Genomic DNA, 19,494 nt, shown 5'->3' on the forward strand with positions numbered 1-19,494 from the left:
AGGGGTGCGCTACCTTAAAGATTACAAAAAACCCAGCTAGGTCTACCTTCATACAAAAAAATGACGTCGGATTACTATTCCCGGTCCCCCCAAAAAACACATTTTCCACGTAATTAAATTTGACGTCCACGATTTTCGACATCCAACAACCGTTTCAATATTGAAAAAAAAACATAATAAATCGTGTCAGTGTATGTGGTATTTTGTCCCGGCGTGCATTTGTTGCTTCGTGTATACATGTTAAACCAATTATTAACATACAAAACATTATACATTAATATAAATGCATGACTTATGCATACATGTCTCACAGAATGCTAATTTATTTACGAGTGTTTGTGTCAGATTGTTTCAATGCTAGTTTAAATGCATTCTTTTATGAAATCGCAAATGCAAATGCCTGTCCAACATCTACTTGATCGCTTGTTTTGCTTCACTTTTCTTTCAAAACAGTTATTCGTGCAACATTTTTTGTTCGTTTAAACATCATTTAACTGAGTGAATATTGTAAGAGTGTGTATTGTTATATTAGGACTCTAAATCACACCAGTTTAATTATGAATCATGTTATAGTTTAATTGTCTATATATATATATATATTACTTGTTTAGTCAATATTAACTGTGATACAAATGCCTTTACATTACCATATAGGGCTTTCTGAGAATACATGTGTTTGTTATAAATATGTACATGTGTTATATACATGTGTTATATATAAATATGTACATTCGTGAGCATTTAATAGAGTTTCTAACAGTACCTTACTGCATTTCCGTCACGGTCTGTCATAAAACGGATACATGTCACCATAAGCCTGAAGTGTTTGGTAAGAACTTGAGTAGACATTAATCCATTCATGTATTAACTCAACTGAGATATGTGTAGTTTCTTTACAAAATGTGTCATGTTAATTGATTAACACTTAAGTGTGTAGTTGTGATTCACACTGCTATGCATCGTATTGCTGTACTGATGATTATATTCGAATCCGACTTGATTTCGGCTAGAGCACTATTCGGATAGCACGAATATTTAGTTACGTAATTAAAATTACATCAATCGAACAATATCAACAATACAATCGCATGGAATCAATAAATCTAAATATTTATATATCAGTGCTAATGTAAGGTAGTTTTTTTTTCTGAAATTCAAAATATCCGAAAAGTTATATCCGAATTCAAAGCTTAGTTTGTCATACAACTGTTGATTATATAAAAAATAAATCATCTTTACACTTGAATGTAACAAACTTTTTTTTTCACTAATGCCATAATAATCATATTTAAGGATGTATGCGACTTGTATGTGCGATTAAGAAAAAAAACACTTATAAATGTCTCCTTAAAATATAGATGCCCCAGTAAAACGGGTTGACCAAGATCTGAAAAAGTTGGCATCGAAAAAAGGCCTATCTATATAGAACATAAACACACATATAGAACTTTTTCCGATTTAATTTTGTTATCAAATATAAAATTTACATTAATCGTTATTATAAAAATACATATCATGCAGAATGGTTCAATATCATGTCGACATTTTATCACAGGAAATATTTGTTCGCGCAACATAAGTGCAGCCACCTTGAGTTGGCGTACAGAAAAGTTAAAAACAATATACTTCCATCATAATAGTCATACCTGACACTAAACTCAGTCTCTGTAAGAGTTTATATAGAGTCGTGTTCTGTGAAACTGGGAACAATGCATGTGCGTAAAGTGTCGTCCCAGATTTGCCTGTGCAGTCCGCACAGGCTATTCAGGGACGACACTTTCCGCTTTTGTGATATTTTCTGTTTAAAGAAAGTCTCTTCTTAGCCAAAATATAGTTTAGGCGCACATGCATTAAACCCCTTTTTCACAGAGCACGGCTTATTTACATGTACCGGGGTACACGTACATTAACCCGTATTTATTGATGCACACAAGCTCGCACGCATCGAAAAGTGCGTAAAATCTGGTCCCATTTTCCAATGAATTAGAACAAATATGAATGCAACACGGAGCATTCCTTTCAGAAAATTAAGAGGATTTCTGCAATTACACATGCAAGCCTATGGCTGCCTTACTAGAGTTGACCCATATGCCGCAAGCCTCAATGGAAGGTTTCAGAGAAGTGCACCACAGATTTTAAGTTCGTCTTCCGTGTCCGATATTTCCCGCTAACAATCATGTGTCTTGTTCTGAGAAAACTGGGCATACTGCATGTGCGTTAGGTGTCGTCCCATATTAGCCTGTGTAGTCCGCACAGGCTAATCAGGGACGACACTTTCCGCTTTAATGGTATTTTTCGTTTAAAGGAAGTCCCTTTTTACCGAAAATCTAGTAAAAGCGGAAAGAGTCGTCCCTGATGAGACTGTGCGGACTCCACAGGCTAATCTGGGACGACACTTCACGCACATGCATTATTCCGAGTTTTCTCAGAACAAGACATATATCACGACATTCTTAATTTTACATCTAAACCTATTTGTTTATCTCGATTATATTGAACTCTCTAAGAAGCTCGAGAAGCTGTATGGACACTGGCGGCTCTACAGTCAGTAGAGCGCTCTGTATGGACACTGGCGGCTCTACAGTCAGTAGAGCGCTCTGTATGGACACTGGCGGCTCTACAGTCAGTAGAGCGCTCTGTGTGGACACTGGAGGCTCTACAGTCTGAGTCAGAAGAGCGCTCGTTTCATCACCGGACTGCAGGTGTAGCGGTGATGAAGCAAATGAAGGAGCACTTTACACGGTAGGATTCCGATACGTAAAGAGAACCAGACCTTGGTTTCTTTCTAAAGAAAGACCTTTAAGAGGTGGGTCGAACCGGTGCCCCCCCCCCCCCTGTTTGCTAGGCGTACACCACATCTCCTTAATATTATATTGAAAAAAAATCTTGTTACTAGTGTACATCTCGACATGCGTTGTCTAAAAGTGAACTACCATATCAATCCATGCCTTGCTCTCGTTTTGCCTCCCTCGAATTTTCGGATGAAATTAAAACCATATCACAGAAAAGGCATTTGAGGTTAAACCTCAACGTTTACGCCCGGCGTCCCATTGGCGCTGTGCTGAACCGAATAGTTCACCGCTCTCTCCTTTGGGGCCTTGTATAACTGGTGGGCAAGTATAAACAATGTTATCGACAGGAGCTTGAAGCATACGACTAGAATAAAGAAGTTCCGACTGAGCTGGTCGTTGTCATAGATCCAGCATGAGGCGTGATGGCCGCACTTTTCCCGCCACGTGACGCACGTACTGTCAATAATGACTCCGAACAATATTGGACCCGGCACAGTGCCTAAAAATACACATTAATAATCATAAAAAAATATTAATATGTGTTTTTTTTAGTTTATATTCACCAACAATGACGGATGTGAAGTTAAAGGGCGCGTATTAACAGGTAACCGAAACAATTCCATGTTATTGAACATCTGTCGATGATTTTATTATTGAAAGGAGGAATGAAGTGAAATTGTTACCGAACATATATTTTTTATTTCGTTACATTTGAAATTTAAGTGGTTTGTTCATATTTTCAAACAAAGGTTTTAAGGATATTATACATTCTGATAAATATGCGTATTGTTCTGATAAAACTGGGCATAATGCATGTGCGTAAAGTGTCGTCCCAGATTAGCCTGTGCAGTCCGCACAGGCTAATCAGGGACGGCACTTTCCGCTTTTACTAGATTTTCGGTAAAAAGGGACTTACTTAAAACGAAAAATACCATAACAGCGGAAAGTGTCGTCTCTGATTAGCCTGTGCGGACTGCACAGGCTAATCTGGGACGACACTTTACGCACATGCATTATGCCAAGTTTTATCAGAACAATATTAGTGCACATATAATTTCTAATGGTAGTTACCAAGGAGACGAACTATCAACCATTTCAGCCCCAGCCCCAGCGTTCTATGCTTGTCATGGACACATCTGAAACGAACACAAACCAGTGTGATTACACAGAACAAGAGTGCGAAGGTGGTCAATACCGCACACCTGAATATGAACAATGACGTATACCTTGTATGTGAGCATTGCCAACAAAAAAAAAGGAAAACAGTCGAAGAAATTAGGTATCTGGGGTTGACCTGATATTCAACGTGTGTTATAAAGGGTTCAATCAGTCAGTTATATTTCTTTAATTCACCAATAAAATAGTATTGTGTATGTAATATGTACATTATCCATCTATCGAACTAATCTACGGCATCTCACCGTAAAGTGGCCTGGACGGCGGGTGGCGACGGTGTGAACAGCAGGAAAATGGCGACGAATATGATCGGCAGGAACACGTAGAGCATCTTACATCCGTTGTCACACTTCCCCTTCGTTACCATGGACACGCTGCTGCCGTTAGTTGGCAGTATGCATGAACACGAGCTGTATGACTGAAAGCGAGCGGGCATATAACAGATATTTACTTGGGTAAATGAGTCATAGTGCTGTGGGACAGACCGGGTAAATGAGTCATAGTGCTGTGGGACAGATCGGGTAAATGAGTCATAGTGCTGAGGGACAGATCGGGTAAATGAGTCATAGTGCTGTGAGGCAGATCGGGTAAATGAGTCATAGTTCTGTTTGACAGATCGGGTAAATGAGTCATAGTGCTGTTTGACAGATCGGGTAAATGAGTCATATTGCTGTGGGACAGATCGAGTAAATGAGTCATAGTGCTGTGAGGCAGATCGGGTAAATGAGTCAAAGTGCTGTGGGACTGATCAGGTAAATGATTGATAGTGCTGTGGGACAGATCGGGTAAATGAGTCATAGTTCTGTGGGACAGATCGGGTAAATGATTCATAATGCTGTGGGACAGAACGGGTAAATGAGTCATAATGCTGTGGGACAGATCGTGTAAATGAGTCATAGTGCTGTGGGACAGAACGGGTAAATGAGTCATAGTGCTGTGAGGCAGATCGGGTAAATGAGTCATAGTGCTGTGGGACAGATCGGGTAAATGAGTCATATTGCTGTGGGACAGATCGGGTAAATGAGTCGTAGTGCTGTGGGACATATCGGGTAAATGGGCCATAGTGCTGTGGGACAGACAGACTGAAGTCCCAGTGGTTTCTAAGTTTTAAGAAAATATTTATTATAAACAAGAAGCATGGCAACGCCACAAAACCAGGGTTTCAACTTTTAAGATATTAATTTAAATAATCTGCGACTCGAAGCTAGGTCTTCATGGAAGATACATACACGCTGAAATTTTCAGCTCAATACCTTCATAGAAACTCAAACTGCCCTTAAAATAATGGTTTATATAATTCATCTCCGTCCCTTTCTGCCGTAGAAATGTATCTGCAAAAAATACTGAAACTGCTCTGACATTCAAACTGAGAACATGAAACAGATGGCTAATTTATTTTAACATGTCAGTGCTATATCTTCATTCTTAACGAAAATCAGGGACGACACTTTCCGCTTGTATACCATTTTTCGTTTAAATGAAGTCTCTTCTTAGCAAAAATTCAATTTAGGCGGAAAGTTTCATCCCTGATAAGCCTGTGCGGACTGCAAAGGCAAATTTTAGACGACACTTTACGCACATGCATTATGCCCAGTTTTCTCAGAACACGACTCATACGCCAATGTGGGACGCAATATACCCACATGGATTAAGCCTGGTTTTCGCAGGGCGTGGCTCAATTATGATTTTTGTTAAGACAACAGCCAATAGGTATTCAATCGACTTTGACATTCCCACCACCCACCCGATCACTGGGATATAAGTCGTCCGTTTACATTCGGCGCAGTATGCAGCCATGGCACATTGGCTTTTTTCCCTTACAGGTACCCATATATACTCCTGGATGAAGTGTGATTATTTTTTTGCACAGGAAAATTCCGTGGCTTGAGTGGGATTTGAACCAGGGACCTTCCGGTTTATAACCCAGCATCCTATCACTAGACAATGGTAACAATACGATCTTGCTCTCAACGCCGTATTACATGTATATTAATGACTTTTCAAGAATTCAATAATAATAGCAATTGAAATTCGCACGTTATCATTATAAAAGATCAACAGCTATACTCTTTAATACGCCTTGACTTAAACACATTCTAAACGTTTTCCGTTTAACCTGCCTTGCCATCCGATGACCTGACGTCGCATCCTGCGTGACAAGGCGAGAAGTACTGCAGCCCGGCCTGAGTGTCACATACTGGCTCGTAGAGTTCCGTGTGGCACTGGCACCCGGCATTGCATGAGTCGGTAAGACCGGGTAACACTGAATCGGAACTGAAAACAATACAGTCGATGTGATTTAACGGCAAACATTTAAACTGGGCCCGTATGCAGCTATCCGCCGTTATACTCCACAGGTGTTATAGAAGGTCTAAATTGAAAAAGTGGCATTATTTTTGTATTTTTCACATTTAACTACTAAATTTGCACATGCAAAACTTCATAATGTAATTGTAGTATGTTGAATGTTTGGGCGAACGCATGCGAACAAGTTTGTTTCTACGGACAGACAGATGGGCAAAAGTTAATGTAGATTCCAATAAACCCCCTTTATTTCGTAATAGATGTTATAATGAACAACGCAATATTGGGTAGTCTTAACTCAAATTAAACGGGCTTATATAACGGAATATTATGTAGTCTTAATCCACATTAAAGCACTCATATAGCAGAATATTGATTAGTCTTAACTTACATTATTATCGCTTATATAACAAGATATTGGGTGGTCATTAAAGCGCTTATATATATATACATTAAAGGATATTAGGATGTATTAACTCACATTTACAGCGCTTATATAAGTGGATGTTGGGTTATCTTTATTCGAATTTACAGCGCTTATATAACGGGATATTAGGTTGCCTTAACTCACATTAACAGCGCAATATAACTAAATGTTGGGTTATCTTTACTCACATTTTCAGCGCATATAAATTAATTGTGGGTAATCTTTACTCACATTTACAGCGCTTATAAATAACTGTTTGATTATCTTAACTCGAATTTACAGCGCTAATATAACGGGATATTAGGTTGCCTGAACTCACATTAACAGCCCAATATAACTAAATGGTGGGTAATCTTTATTCACATTTACAGCGCTGATATAACTGAAAGTTGAATAATCTTTATTCAAATTTACAGCGCTTATATAACGGGATATTAGGTTGTCTTAACTCACATTAACAGCGCAATATAACTAAATGTTGGGTTATCTTACTAACATTTTCAGCGCTTATAAATGAATGGTGGGTAATCTTTACTCACATTTACAGCGCTTATATAACTAAATGTTGGGTTATCTTTACTCACATTTACAGCACTTATATAACTAAATGTTGGGTTATCTTTACTCACATGTAAAGCACTTATATAACGGGATATTAGGTTGCCTTAACTCACATTAACAGCGCTTATATAACTGAATGTTGGATTTTCTTTACTCACATTTACAGCGCTCATAAATAACTGTTTGGTTATCTTTACTCGAATTTACAGCGCTAATATAACGGGATATTAGGTTGTCTGAACTCACATTAACAGCCCAATATAACTAAATGGTGGATAATCTTTATTCACATTTACAGCGCTTATATAACTGAATGTTGAATTATCTTTACTCACATTTACAGCGCTTATATAACTGAATGTTGAATTATCTTTAGTCACATTAACAGCGCTTATATAACTGAATGTTGGATTATCTTTACTGACATTAACAGCGCTTATATAATGAAATGTCGAGTAGTCTTAACTCGCTTATATGAACGCTAACGGAATATTCGTGAACTCTAATCTTTAGTCTGATTATAAGTTCGCCATACGCGCCCATGTCACACTTCAAAGAGTAAGCCGGGCTAAAACTTAAAGCCTCGATAACGCTAAAAATCAACGAAAATTTATTAAAGTATTTCGTAAAATAAAGTTAACACATAAACAATCAGTTTTCCTTATAGCAATAGCCACAATTTCAACGCTAGATGTGGTATGATTACATAGATTTTTGTAGATACAAAATGCTCGTGTTTTATTTATTTGTGACACAATTAATTCAATTTTAATTTCCCGCGAATATATCTATTCATACCAACACTAAAATGGTAGCATGTTAGTGTTCATGTGTCATATGAATAGATATCGTTGCGGGAAATTAAAATGGAATTTAATATCCAAAACAATAATAACAAGAGATGTGTTCGTCAGAAACACAATGCCCCCTACTGCGCCGCTTTGAAATAAAAAAAATATTTATCATTTGGCAGGTATAGAAATCATCTCCCTTTAAAGCTTATTACTTCCCTTGGATTTTGTCCAATCATACGCGGAGGGGGGGGGGGGGGGGTAGACAGTCAAAAATTACCAAGTCAGACACTGACAACCAAGGCCTGTGGTTTATCAAAGAGATCATAGTTCATCATGTGTCTATGGACATAAGTCCACAGGTATGTAATGAACCCTACCATTCACAAATTGGTACAGGAAAGAAATGATAAGTATATCATTTAAAAAAAAACTTTGACAAATCAATCATTTAAGTAATAAATAATTAAAATGAAAAATCTGTACAGTAACTGCGAAAAGAACTTAAATTCTTGGTAAGGAAATATAGAATCCGAGATTTATAATTATATAAATTACTTCCCTTGAAAATAATTGTAACAAATCTCTATTTTTAGTAGCAAACAATTATAAGCCACTACCGTGACTGTAGATTCACAGGTAACCTTAAAGTACCTTAGATACTTGACTGCCCTTCACATTTCACCACTCAAAATGTGCAGCTCCATGAGATACACATGCATGCCAAATATCAAGTTCCTATCTTCAATATTGAATAATTATCTCCCTTTACAGCTTATTACTTCCCTTGGATTTGTATTGTTGACCTTAGACCTTGAAGGATGACCTTGATCTTGACCTTTTACCACGATGTGTTTTTTTTTTTCAGAAACACAATGCCGCCTACTGCGCTGCTTTGATTTATTTTTTTTATATAATTTGGCAGGTCAGATAATTATGTCCATTTAAAGCTTATTACTTCCCTTGGATTGTTTTTTGGACCCTAGACCTTGAAGGATGATGTTCACCTTGAAATTTTACCACTCAAAATGTGCAGCTCCATGAGATACACATGCATGCAAAATATCAAGTTCCTATCTTCAATATTTAAAAAGTTATGGCCAATGTTAAAGTTTTTTTCGGACGGACGGACAGCCTGACATACTGACTGACGGACAGTTCAACTGCTATATGCCACACTACAGGGGCATAAAAACGAGCATTCTGTATCTACAAACATCTATTTTACCAGACCACATCTGGCGTTAAAATTTCGGCAATCGCCATAAGGAACACTTATTTTTAATTGTTTAAATTTATTTTACGAAATACTTTACGAAATTTTGGTAAAACGTTGCGTCTTATACCCCATAAAAACGGTCCACGTGACACCAGCAACGTGACTAGGTTTACAAACTAAATCTCATTAAAATTTATCACAAAGAACGTAGTGACTTTAGTGAAGACAACCCCAATCTCACCTATTCGGATACCCGTGTGTGACCCCTGCCACGTGACTATGGTCGCACTTGGCCCACAGCACCGCCGACACCAGAACGGCGAGGCACGAGCAGACGATAGCGACCCGGATACATCCACGCACCTTCAGCTTAAGGCGATTGCATAGGAAGCCGCCGAAAAACTGGCCGCCCGCCGCGCCGGGAACCGCCATGAAACCTGAACAAGATCACAAAACACTCAGACCTGCAATTCACCGAAAACCCCGTTTTTGCACATGCGGAAGTACTTCATATAGCTAACAATTACGCTCAATTGGTCGTTGTCGGCTCAGGTACTGCTCAAAAGTACCCCGGGTACTCTCAAGTATACTACAATATATCCCGGGTACGGAAAATAAGCTCTAACGCATCCGGCCATATTCTGAGGTACTTTTTAGAATATTTACTGTAACACGCGTACTTTTTAGTTCACCCGGAGTACTTTAAATAATACCTGAGCCGACAATTACCAATAGAGTAACAGTAACCTTTCTCTGTAATAGTAAAACACCAATACTTTGAACATTAATATTAGTTCGTTAATGAAAATAGCAATACATTTTTATAACAAATATTCGTCTGTATGGATTGTGATTATGGCAGAAAATTGACAATCGGCTCACAAATTATTTAAATAAAAATCGAACCAAACACCGAAAATGCTCTAACCAGTCAACATGGATGCCCATCCTGCGGTTACACCAAACTGATTTTGTATGAACTTCGGCATGAACGTCGAAAACCCAGACGTTATCATACCTGCAAAGTAGGAAATAAGGGAAAAGATGCAATTAGTTATACCTTTCACCGTTGATAGTTCAGTGTTATCCTTAAAATAGATGTATAATACGTGTATGGTAGCGGGGAACTTATAGATAAATTGAGTAACAAATTTAGTGAAACCGTTATATCCATCATTTTCAACCGTGAAGTACTTTTCAACAATAAACAAGAGAATTGTCCGTACTTAAGATCATTTCATGACACGGGTTAAGTACCGATTTAAAAGTTTCATTAGCTGTGATGGTGTATGAAATGCATTAAACAATGGGGCGGTCGTTAACGGATGCATCATGTAAGGTTTGAGCGAGATATCGATGTCTGTGTAGTAAAGATGGCGGGGTTTTGTTTAAATTTATTTAACAGTTCGTACATTTTTGTTCAGGTGAATTTTGTAATACATTGATTAAACAAGAGATGTGTTTGTCAGAAACACAATGCCCCTTCTGCGCCGATTTGAAGCCATATGTTTGACCTTTGCCCTTGAAGGATGACCTTGACCTTTCACGACTCAAAATGTGCAGCTTCATGAGATACACATGCATGCCAAATATCAAGTTGCTATCCTCAATATTGCAAAAGTTATGGCCAATGCTAAAGTTTTCAGAGGGACGCACAGACTGACAGACCAACATACGGACTAACGGACAGTTCAACTGCTATATGCCACCCTACCGGGGGCATAAACATTGGGATACGTTGACGATACACCAGTAAGGTTTAAGCGAGATATTGATATATATGTATCAAATACTGCGGATGTTTGTTAAAACTTATTTAACAAGCGGTGTGTGTGTGTTTTTGCGGTTAATATGACAACTATGACTGTTCTATGTATACTATTAATACAATGTTTTGATACAGTTTGATACTGGTTATTCAGGGAAAAACGCTCAAACAAAACAGATATTGAAGTGAAATAAGGCAGTACAATTTCATTTCAATAACGTTTAAATAGTGCGTTTGTATGTTAAGCAACAGTGCTTACATGCACTGAAATAATGTGGCAATATAATTGTGACTATGTCAAACTTCATATATCCTGCAATGAAGCAGGCCCGCACAAACAAGTGCGAATGACAATGGAAAACCCTTTCGAACAATTTAAACAATACTGCTTGTTCGAAAAAACTGTCAACAAAAACTGACAATCTTTACGACGTATAAATACAAATCTCGACAAATACATACAAATATCGCTAAAAAAATAACTGTCAAACCTTTCTTACTTTAATTATCGCTAAATTCAAATAACCTTATATGGCAAATCAACGGCCTTGTGTTTAAATTGGGCAAGCGTTAATCAATTATTGTTTAAAAGACCAATACAATTACCCTCCGTAGCACCAGCGAGAGTAATGAACAGGAAGGGCGGGTTTTTCAGCAGCTGAAGGATCTCGCCCGGGAGATGCCGAAGGTCCGAGAGTTTCCGAGAATTGCCCGTCAACGCCACCGGCAGCGTTCCATCGTCTCCGTGCATCTCGGATATCCGGGTCTCTCGGATGAGCTTCGCCGCTGAAAATAGTCCACATGGGATGCGATGACAATATTTATGGTTGAACGGCTTTTAAATATAAACTGTATTAATATGCTTTAAAACAAGAGGGCCAAGATGGCCCTAGTTCGCTCACCTGAGAAGAGTGTGTTCATTGAATTTTTACCAAATGTATTGGGCTGTTTGTAAAACATGCATGCCTGCATATGGGCTGTCAGTTGTAATGGCAGTCATTGTGTAAATATGAATATATTAGTCATTGTGACTTTGACTTTTGACCTTGGTTTCTTGAGTTGTCATCTTGACACCATTTTACAGTGTTGAGTAATTGTTATTAAGACGTTTGACCTAGTGACTTGAACATTATGTTGGTCATCTGCCAGTCATGATCAACGTAACTAAGAAGATCATGAATCTAGGCGTAAGCATTGTCAGTAAACACAAGAAACAATTTTATTGTTTTGAGTCACTGTGATGTTGATCTTTGATGTAGTGATTTGAAATTCAAAAGGGGTATTTTTATAATCATGATCAATGTACCTATGAAGTCTTTATTCTAGGTGAAAGTGTTTTTGAGTTATCTTTTGAAAACCAATTTTTGTATTTTGAATCACTGTGACTGTGACTGTCACCTTTGAACTACATGTAGTGACGAGAAGATCAAAAGGGGTCATCGGTGAGTCATGATCAATGTAGCCAACAGTTAGCAATTTGGTACATGTAGCTGTATATTTTAGAACCCTTTATCAGCAGTAGCATATATCCAGTGTCCTAGTCTGATAACAAAATACTAATTGTATAGTGTTGTCCATAGTTGACATGTTAAGATTTTAAATTACAAAACACACAAATGAATTACATTCCATCTTGCATCGTTTCAAGGTCAGCCCACTGTTAGTCTGTCTGGAAATTGTCAATTTAGTTCTTTGTGTTTAATTACCAAAACAAAAAAAACTTTAAACCACAAACATCTTAAAAAAAGATGCAATGATTATAATGCACACATGTCAGATGGATAACAAAGTTATAAGATGTTCAAAAAATCTACATGATAAATTCCATTTTTGATTGATTTAATAAGAAAATTCTATCAACTTGACCATTATATTGTTTCATGATCCTAGGCGTAAGCTTTCTTGAGTTATCATCCAAAAACCATTTTACTGTGTCAAGTAACCGTGACCTTGACCTAGTGTCCTGAAAGTCAATACGGGTCATCTTCAACTCATGATCAATGTACCTATGAAGTTTCATGATCCTAAGCATAGGCATTCTTGACTTATAATCTGGAAACCATTTTTCTAAGTTGAAAAACCGTGACCTTGACCTTTGACCTAGTGACCTGAAAATCAATAAGGGTCATCTGCGAGTCATAATCAATGTACCTATGAAGTTTCATCATCCTAGGCATAAGCGTTCTTGAGTAAAACAATTTTACTATTTTGGGTCACCTCAATGTACCTATGAAGTTTCGTGATCCTAAGCGTAAGCGTTCTTAAGTTATCATCCGGAAACCATTGTTCAAAGTTGAGTCACCGTGACCTTGACCTTTGACCTAGTGACCTGAAAATCAATAGGGGTCATCTGCAAGTCATGATCAATGTACCTATGAAGTTCCAAGATCCTAAGCATAAGCGTTCTTGAGTTATCATCCGGAAATCATTTTACTATTTCGGGTCACCTTGACCTTGACCTTTGACCTAGTGACCTGAAAATCAATAGGGGTCATCTGCAAGTCATGATCAATGTACCTATGAAGTTCCAAGATCCTAAGCATAAGCGTTCTTGAGTTATCATCCGGAAATCATTTTACTATTTCGGGTCACCTTGACCTTGACCTTTGACCTAGTGACCTGAAAATCAATAGGGGTCATCTGCAAGTCATGATCAATGTACCTATGAACTTTCATGATCTTAGGCATAAGCGTTCTTGAGCTTTCATCCGGAAACCATTTTACTGTTTCGGGTCACCGTGACCTTGACCTTTGATCTAGTGACCTGAAAATCAATAGGGGTCATCTGTGAGTCACGATCAATGTACCTATGAAGTTTCATGATCCTAGGCATAAGCGTTCTTGAGTTATCATCCAGAAACCATTTTACTATTTTGGGTCACCATGACATTGACCTTTGACCTAGTGACCTTAAAATCGATAGGGGTCATCTGCGAATCATGATCAATGTACCTATGAAGTTTCATGATCCTAGGCCTAAGCGTTCTTGACTTATCATTCGGAAACCATCTGGTGGACAGACATACGGACCGACAAGAGCAAAACAATATACCCCCTCTTCTTCGAAGGGGGGCATAAAACTGTGACTTCCATAGTGTTCGATCACAAGGTTTGACCGAAACCATTTTTGAACTCAACTCTTGTATCAAAGAAACAAATGTTCTGACCAAATTTCATGAAAATTGGGCAAAAAATGTGACTTCTAGAGTGTTAACGTTTTCACTATATACATATAGAGAAAAATGCCCCGCCCACTGGCGGCCATGTTTTTTTCACCGATCCGAACCATTGTCGAACTCGTCCAAGATATCAATAAAACCAATGTTTTGACCAACTTTCATGTTGATTGGGCTAAAATTGTGACTTCTAGAGTGTTTACAAGGTTTCTCTATAGCCAAATAGGGAAAACTGCCACTATATACATATAAAGAAAATTGCCCCGCCCACTGGCGGCCATGTTTTTTCACCGATCTGGACCATTTCCGAACTCGTCTGAGATATCAATAAAACCAATGTTTTGACCAACTTTTATGATGATTGGACAAAAATTGTGACTTCTAGAGTGTTTACAAGGTTTCTCTATAGCCAAATAGGAAAAACTGCCACTATATATAGAGAGAAAAAAATGCCCCGCCCATTGGCGGCCATGTTTTTTCACCGATCTGGACCATTTTCGAACTCGTCCGAGATATCAATTAAATTAATGTTTTGACCACCTTTCATGATGATTGGGCAAAAAGTGTGACTTCTAGAGTGTTTACAAGGTTTCTCTATAGCCAAATAAGGAAAACTGCCCCGCCCACTGGCGGCCATGTTTTTTAACAGACCGGAACCACTTTTGAACTCAATCAAGATATCATTAAGACAAACATTTTGACAAAGTTACATGAAGATTTAACATAAAATGTGACTTCTACAGTGTTTACAAGGTTTTTCTTTTTTTTTTACCTAGTGACCTAGTTTTTGACCCGGGACAACCCAGTTTCGAACTTGGCCGAGATTTTATTGGGGCAAAGCTTCTGACCAAGTTTCGTGAAGATGGGACAAGAAATGTGGCCTCTAAAGTGTTTATGAGCAAATGTTAACGGACGGACGGACGTACGACGGACAAAGACCGGTCAGAAACGCTCACCTGAGCAATCAGGTGAGCTAAAAAAGGGGGGCGGTAGTTTTAGAGCCATGAAATCCATTTAAATATATGCGTTGCTTTAGCATTCATATGCTATTAGAATTTAGAGCAAATGTTCACTTTTTGGGATATTTGCTAATAAGTTATGATGCGTATAAATAAAATACTGCTGTAATCAACGAGGTTCACATGGGTTTACACATGGGCTAGACAGAATGTAAACACACCGTAAAGAACTTTATTTGTGCAAATATCTCACTTTATTGAAATACAACTGCAAAAATCGTACGTGTATAAAAAAAAACAGTTTTCCTTGCATTTTGTGTCGCTATCTTAAGATTTAGGAATAAATCATTGAATACGTCTGAAATCGGTCCCAAAATTTCATGTTGCGTGCAGCATAACTATGAACATGAAAGCGTTACACATCAATTTTTTGGCAAAGAACACAGGCTTATTAAATAAAGTAATTCTGATGTATTTCACATTGTCATACGCAGAATAAAAACTGTTTTATGCACAAATTGAAATTCTTAAGAAAATTTGCTTTTAAAAGATATTTGAAACAAGGGCTGTTTGTAAAACATGCATGCCACCCATATGGGCTCTCCGTTGTAGTGACAGCCATTGTGTGAATATGTTTTTTGTCACTATGACCTTGACCTTTGACCTAGTGACCTGAAAATCAATAGGGGTCATCTGCCAGTCATGATCAATGTACCTATGAAGTTTCATGATCCTAGCCATAAGCGTTCTTGAGTTATCATCCAGAAACCATTTTACTATTTCGGGTCACCGTGACCTTGACCTTTGACCTACTAGTGACCTGAAAATCAATAGGGGTCATCTGCGAGTCATGATAAATCTACCTATCAAGTTTCATGATCCTAGGAATAAGCGTTCTTCAGTTATCATCCGGAAACCATTTTACTATTTCGGGTCACCGTGAACTTGACCTTTGACCTAGTGACCTCAAAATCGATAGGGGTCATCTGCGAGTCATGATCAATGTACCTATGAAGTTTCATGATCCTAGGCATAAGTGTTCTTGAGCATCATCCGGAAACCATTTTACTATTTCGGGTCACCATGACCTTGACTTTTGACCTAGTGATCTCAAAATCAATAGGGGTCATCTGCTAGTCATAATCAATGTACCTATGAAGTTTCATGATCGTAGCCATTAGCGTTCTTGAGTTATCATCCGTAAACCATTTTACTATTTCAGGTCACCGTAACGGTGACCTGAAATAGTAAAATGGTTTTCGGCCTTGACCTTTGATATAGTGACCTTAAAATCAATAGGGGTCAACTGCGAGTCATGATCAATCTACCAATCAAGTTTCATGATCCTAGGCATAAGCGTTCTTGAGTTATCATCCGGAAACCATGTTACTATTTTGGGTCACCGTGACCTTGACCTTTGACCTAGTGACCTGAAAATCAATAGGGGTCATCTGCGAGTCATGATCAATGTACCTATGAAGATTCATGATCCTAGGCATAAGCGTTCTTGAGTTATCATCCGGAAACCATTTTACTATTTCGGGTCACCGTGACCTTGACCTTTGACCTAGTGACCTGAAAATCAATAGGGGTCATCTGCCAGCCATTATCAATCTACCTACAAAGCTTCATGATCCCAGGCATAAGCGTTCTTGAGTTATCATCCGGAAACCATTTTACTATATCGGGTCACTGTGACCTTGACCTTTGACCTAGTGACCTGAAAATCAATAGGGGTCATCTGCCAGTCATGATCAATCTACCTATCAAGTTTCATGATCCTAGGCATAAGCGTTCTTGAGTTATCATTCGGAAACCATTTTACTATTTCGGGTCACTGTGACCTTGACCTTTGACCTAGTGACCTGAAAATCAATAGGGGTCATCTGCGAGTCATGATCAATCTACCTACAAAGCTTCATGATCCTAGGCATAAGCGTTCTTGAGTTATCATCCGGAAACCATTTTACTATTTCGGGTCACTGTGACCTTGACCTTTGACCTAGTGACCTGAAAATCAATAGGGGTCATCTGCCAGTCATGATCAATCTACCTATCAAGTTTCATGATCCTAGGCCTAAACGTTCTTGAGTTATCATCCGGAAACTATTTTACTATTTCGGGTCACTGTGACCTTGACCTTTGACCTAGTTACCTCAAAATCAATAGGGGTCATCTGCGAATCATGATCAATGTTCCTATAAAGTTTCATGATCCTAGGCCCAAGCGTTCTTGAGTTTTCATCCGGAAACCACCTGGTGGACGGACCGACCAACCGACCGACCGACAGACCGACATGTGCAAAGCAATATACCCCCTCTTCTTCGAAGGGGGGCATAAAAAGCACCATATGCCGGTGTGTTTACATCCAATAATGTTCAATTGTGAACCCAACGTGATCCTGCACCCTGGCAATGGCCTTACATCAAACAAAATAAATAGGTATTTTTAGCCCATAAATTATGTTAATTCTCACATCATCGGACAAATATTTTGCAATAAAAATAAAAACTATACATCACTATTACGTCCTCGGTTTCATATGACGTCCTCTCAGTTTACTATGACGTCCTCGGTTTAATACGACGTCCTCAGTTTAATATAACGTCATCAGTTTAATATAACGTCATCAGTTTAATACGACGTCATCAGTTTCATATAACGTAATCAGTTCAATATAACGTCATCAGTTTAGTACGACGCCCTCAGTTTAATATGACGCCCTGATTTTAATATTACGTCCTCAGTTATGGAGTCCTGTTTTGCATTGAAATTAAGAAGTTGATTGACTTTTTTTTAATGCAAATTAACTCGAACATTTACATTATAATAAGCAAATTCGTTGAATTGATATACCCCGCAAAATATGGATGGTTGCAATGATATATGGTATAATCCTACAAACTAATAATGTGTATGATTATTGTTTCTCTGCATTGAAATTCTCCTAATTGATATCTATATACATATGAAGTTTCATGTTGAAGTCCTGAAGCTCAACTGAGATGTATCATTGATTATTTACATCATACCAAGACAACAAAGGACAATACCTCTTATTTAAGAAAGTGTACACATATGGTTCCTATGCATAATCGTTTTCCTCATTAATATCAATACATCCATGAAGTTTCAATTTGAAATATTGTATTGTTTCTGAGATAAAGCCCTGAAAAGTGACATCATACAAAACACAAAGGGTAATAACTATTTATTAAGACAGCGAATGGTTATGGTTCTTGTGCATGGCAATTCTCCTTACTGATATATGAGTCACGTTCTGAGAAAACTGGGCATAATGCATGTGCGTAAAGTGTCGTCCCAGATTAGCCTGGCAGTCGGCACAGGCTAATAAGGGACGAGACTTTCCGCCTAAATTGGATTCTTGCAAAGAAAAGACTTCATTTAAACGAAAAATGTCATAAAAGCGGAAAGTGTCGTCCCTGATTAGCCTGTGCAGACTGCACATGCTTATCTGGAACGACACTTTACGCACATGCATAATGCCCAGTTTTCTCAGAACAAAACACATACATACACCCATGAAGTTTCATGTTGATGTTGAGATACAGCCATGAACAGTTTGCAACTGACGGACGGACAACGCCAATTTTATATACCTCCGCCGTTGGCGGGACATATTTACAAGAACCAAATCAACTGAAATTATCGCATTCTCTTTGGCGCATACCGGTGTGAATGTTAGTGCTGATGTTAGAATTATGAGTACATGTATATCGCTACAATCAATCTACAGGAAACAAGTTTTTCAACCGTGTAATAATACGTTCACGCCATGACAAAGTTAAGAAAATATCAAAATTAATCAGCGGTAAATAACATTAAGTTTGCATTCCTTGAACTAAGAAAAAATGGGCAATTGTACGTGTTAATGATCCAGGTGCATAATTAGCGAAAGACATCCGGGTTCACATGTGATCTTATTCAATAAGCCGAGCAAAGAAAAAAATATTTACACGCATTGCTTAGAGTACCAATAACAGCACGACAGCGATCAGCGTGTGTACTCACTGGGAAGCTCGGCTCCGTACAAAGATATAGGAATGGCGGCAACCAGGAATAGCATGGAGGCAATGACGAACCCTACCCACCAGGCGCCTACCCACCGGGGGTCGTCAGATGTGATGCGAACACTAGAACATAGAAACAATTTGTATATACATGAGCCTCGTTCTGTGTAAACTGGGCTGAATGCATTGGCGTTAAGTTCCGTCCAAAATAAGCCTGTGTAATCCACACAGGCTAATCAGGGCTAACACTTTCCGCCTGGACTGTATTTACGTTTAAAACAGACTTACTT

At 38.3% G+C, this 19,494-nt stretch overlaps 1 protein-coding gene across 1 annotated transcript in view; it reads right to left on the minus strand.

Moving 5' to 3' along the window:
- Window positions 1-1,442: 1,442 nt before the first annotated feature.
- LOC127857153 (solute carrier organic anion transporter family member 4C1-like) overlaps window positions 1,443-19,494 on the minus strand; it is a 62,768-nt gene continuing 44,716 nt past the window's right edge. Inside the window, exons 7-14 of the mRNA XM_052393550.1 lie at window positions 19,206-19,327; window positions 11,645-11,824; window positions 10,199-10,288; window positions 9,512-9,707; window positions 6,089-6,242; window positions 4,214-4,386; window positions 3,864-3,928; window positions 1,443-3,291 (exon numbers count right to left, since the gene is read on the minus strand). Of these exons, the coding sequence (XP_052249510.1) occupies window positions 3,020-3,291; window positions 3,864-3,928; window positions 4,214-4,386; window positions 6,089-6,242; window positions 9,512-9,707; window positions 10,199-10,288; window positions 11,645-11,824; window positions 19,206-19,327 (1,252 nt within the window). The 3' untranslated portion in view covers window positions 1,443-3,019. The remainder of the gene's footprint in view (window positions 3,292-3,863; window positions 3,929-4,213; window positions 4,387-6,088; window positions 6,243-9,511; window positions 9,708-10,198; window positions 10,289-11,644; window positions 11,825-19,205; window positions 19,328-19,494) is intronic.

This window comes from Dreissena polymorpha, chromosome 14 (genome assembly GCF_020536995.1).
Source record: "Dreissena polymorpha isolate Duluth1 chromosome 14, UMN_Dpol_1.0, whole genome shotgun sequence".
In the NCBI taxonomy this organism is placed as follows: Eukaryota; Metazoa; Mollusca; class Bivalvia; order Myida; family Dreissenidae; genus Dreissena; species Dreissena polymorpha.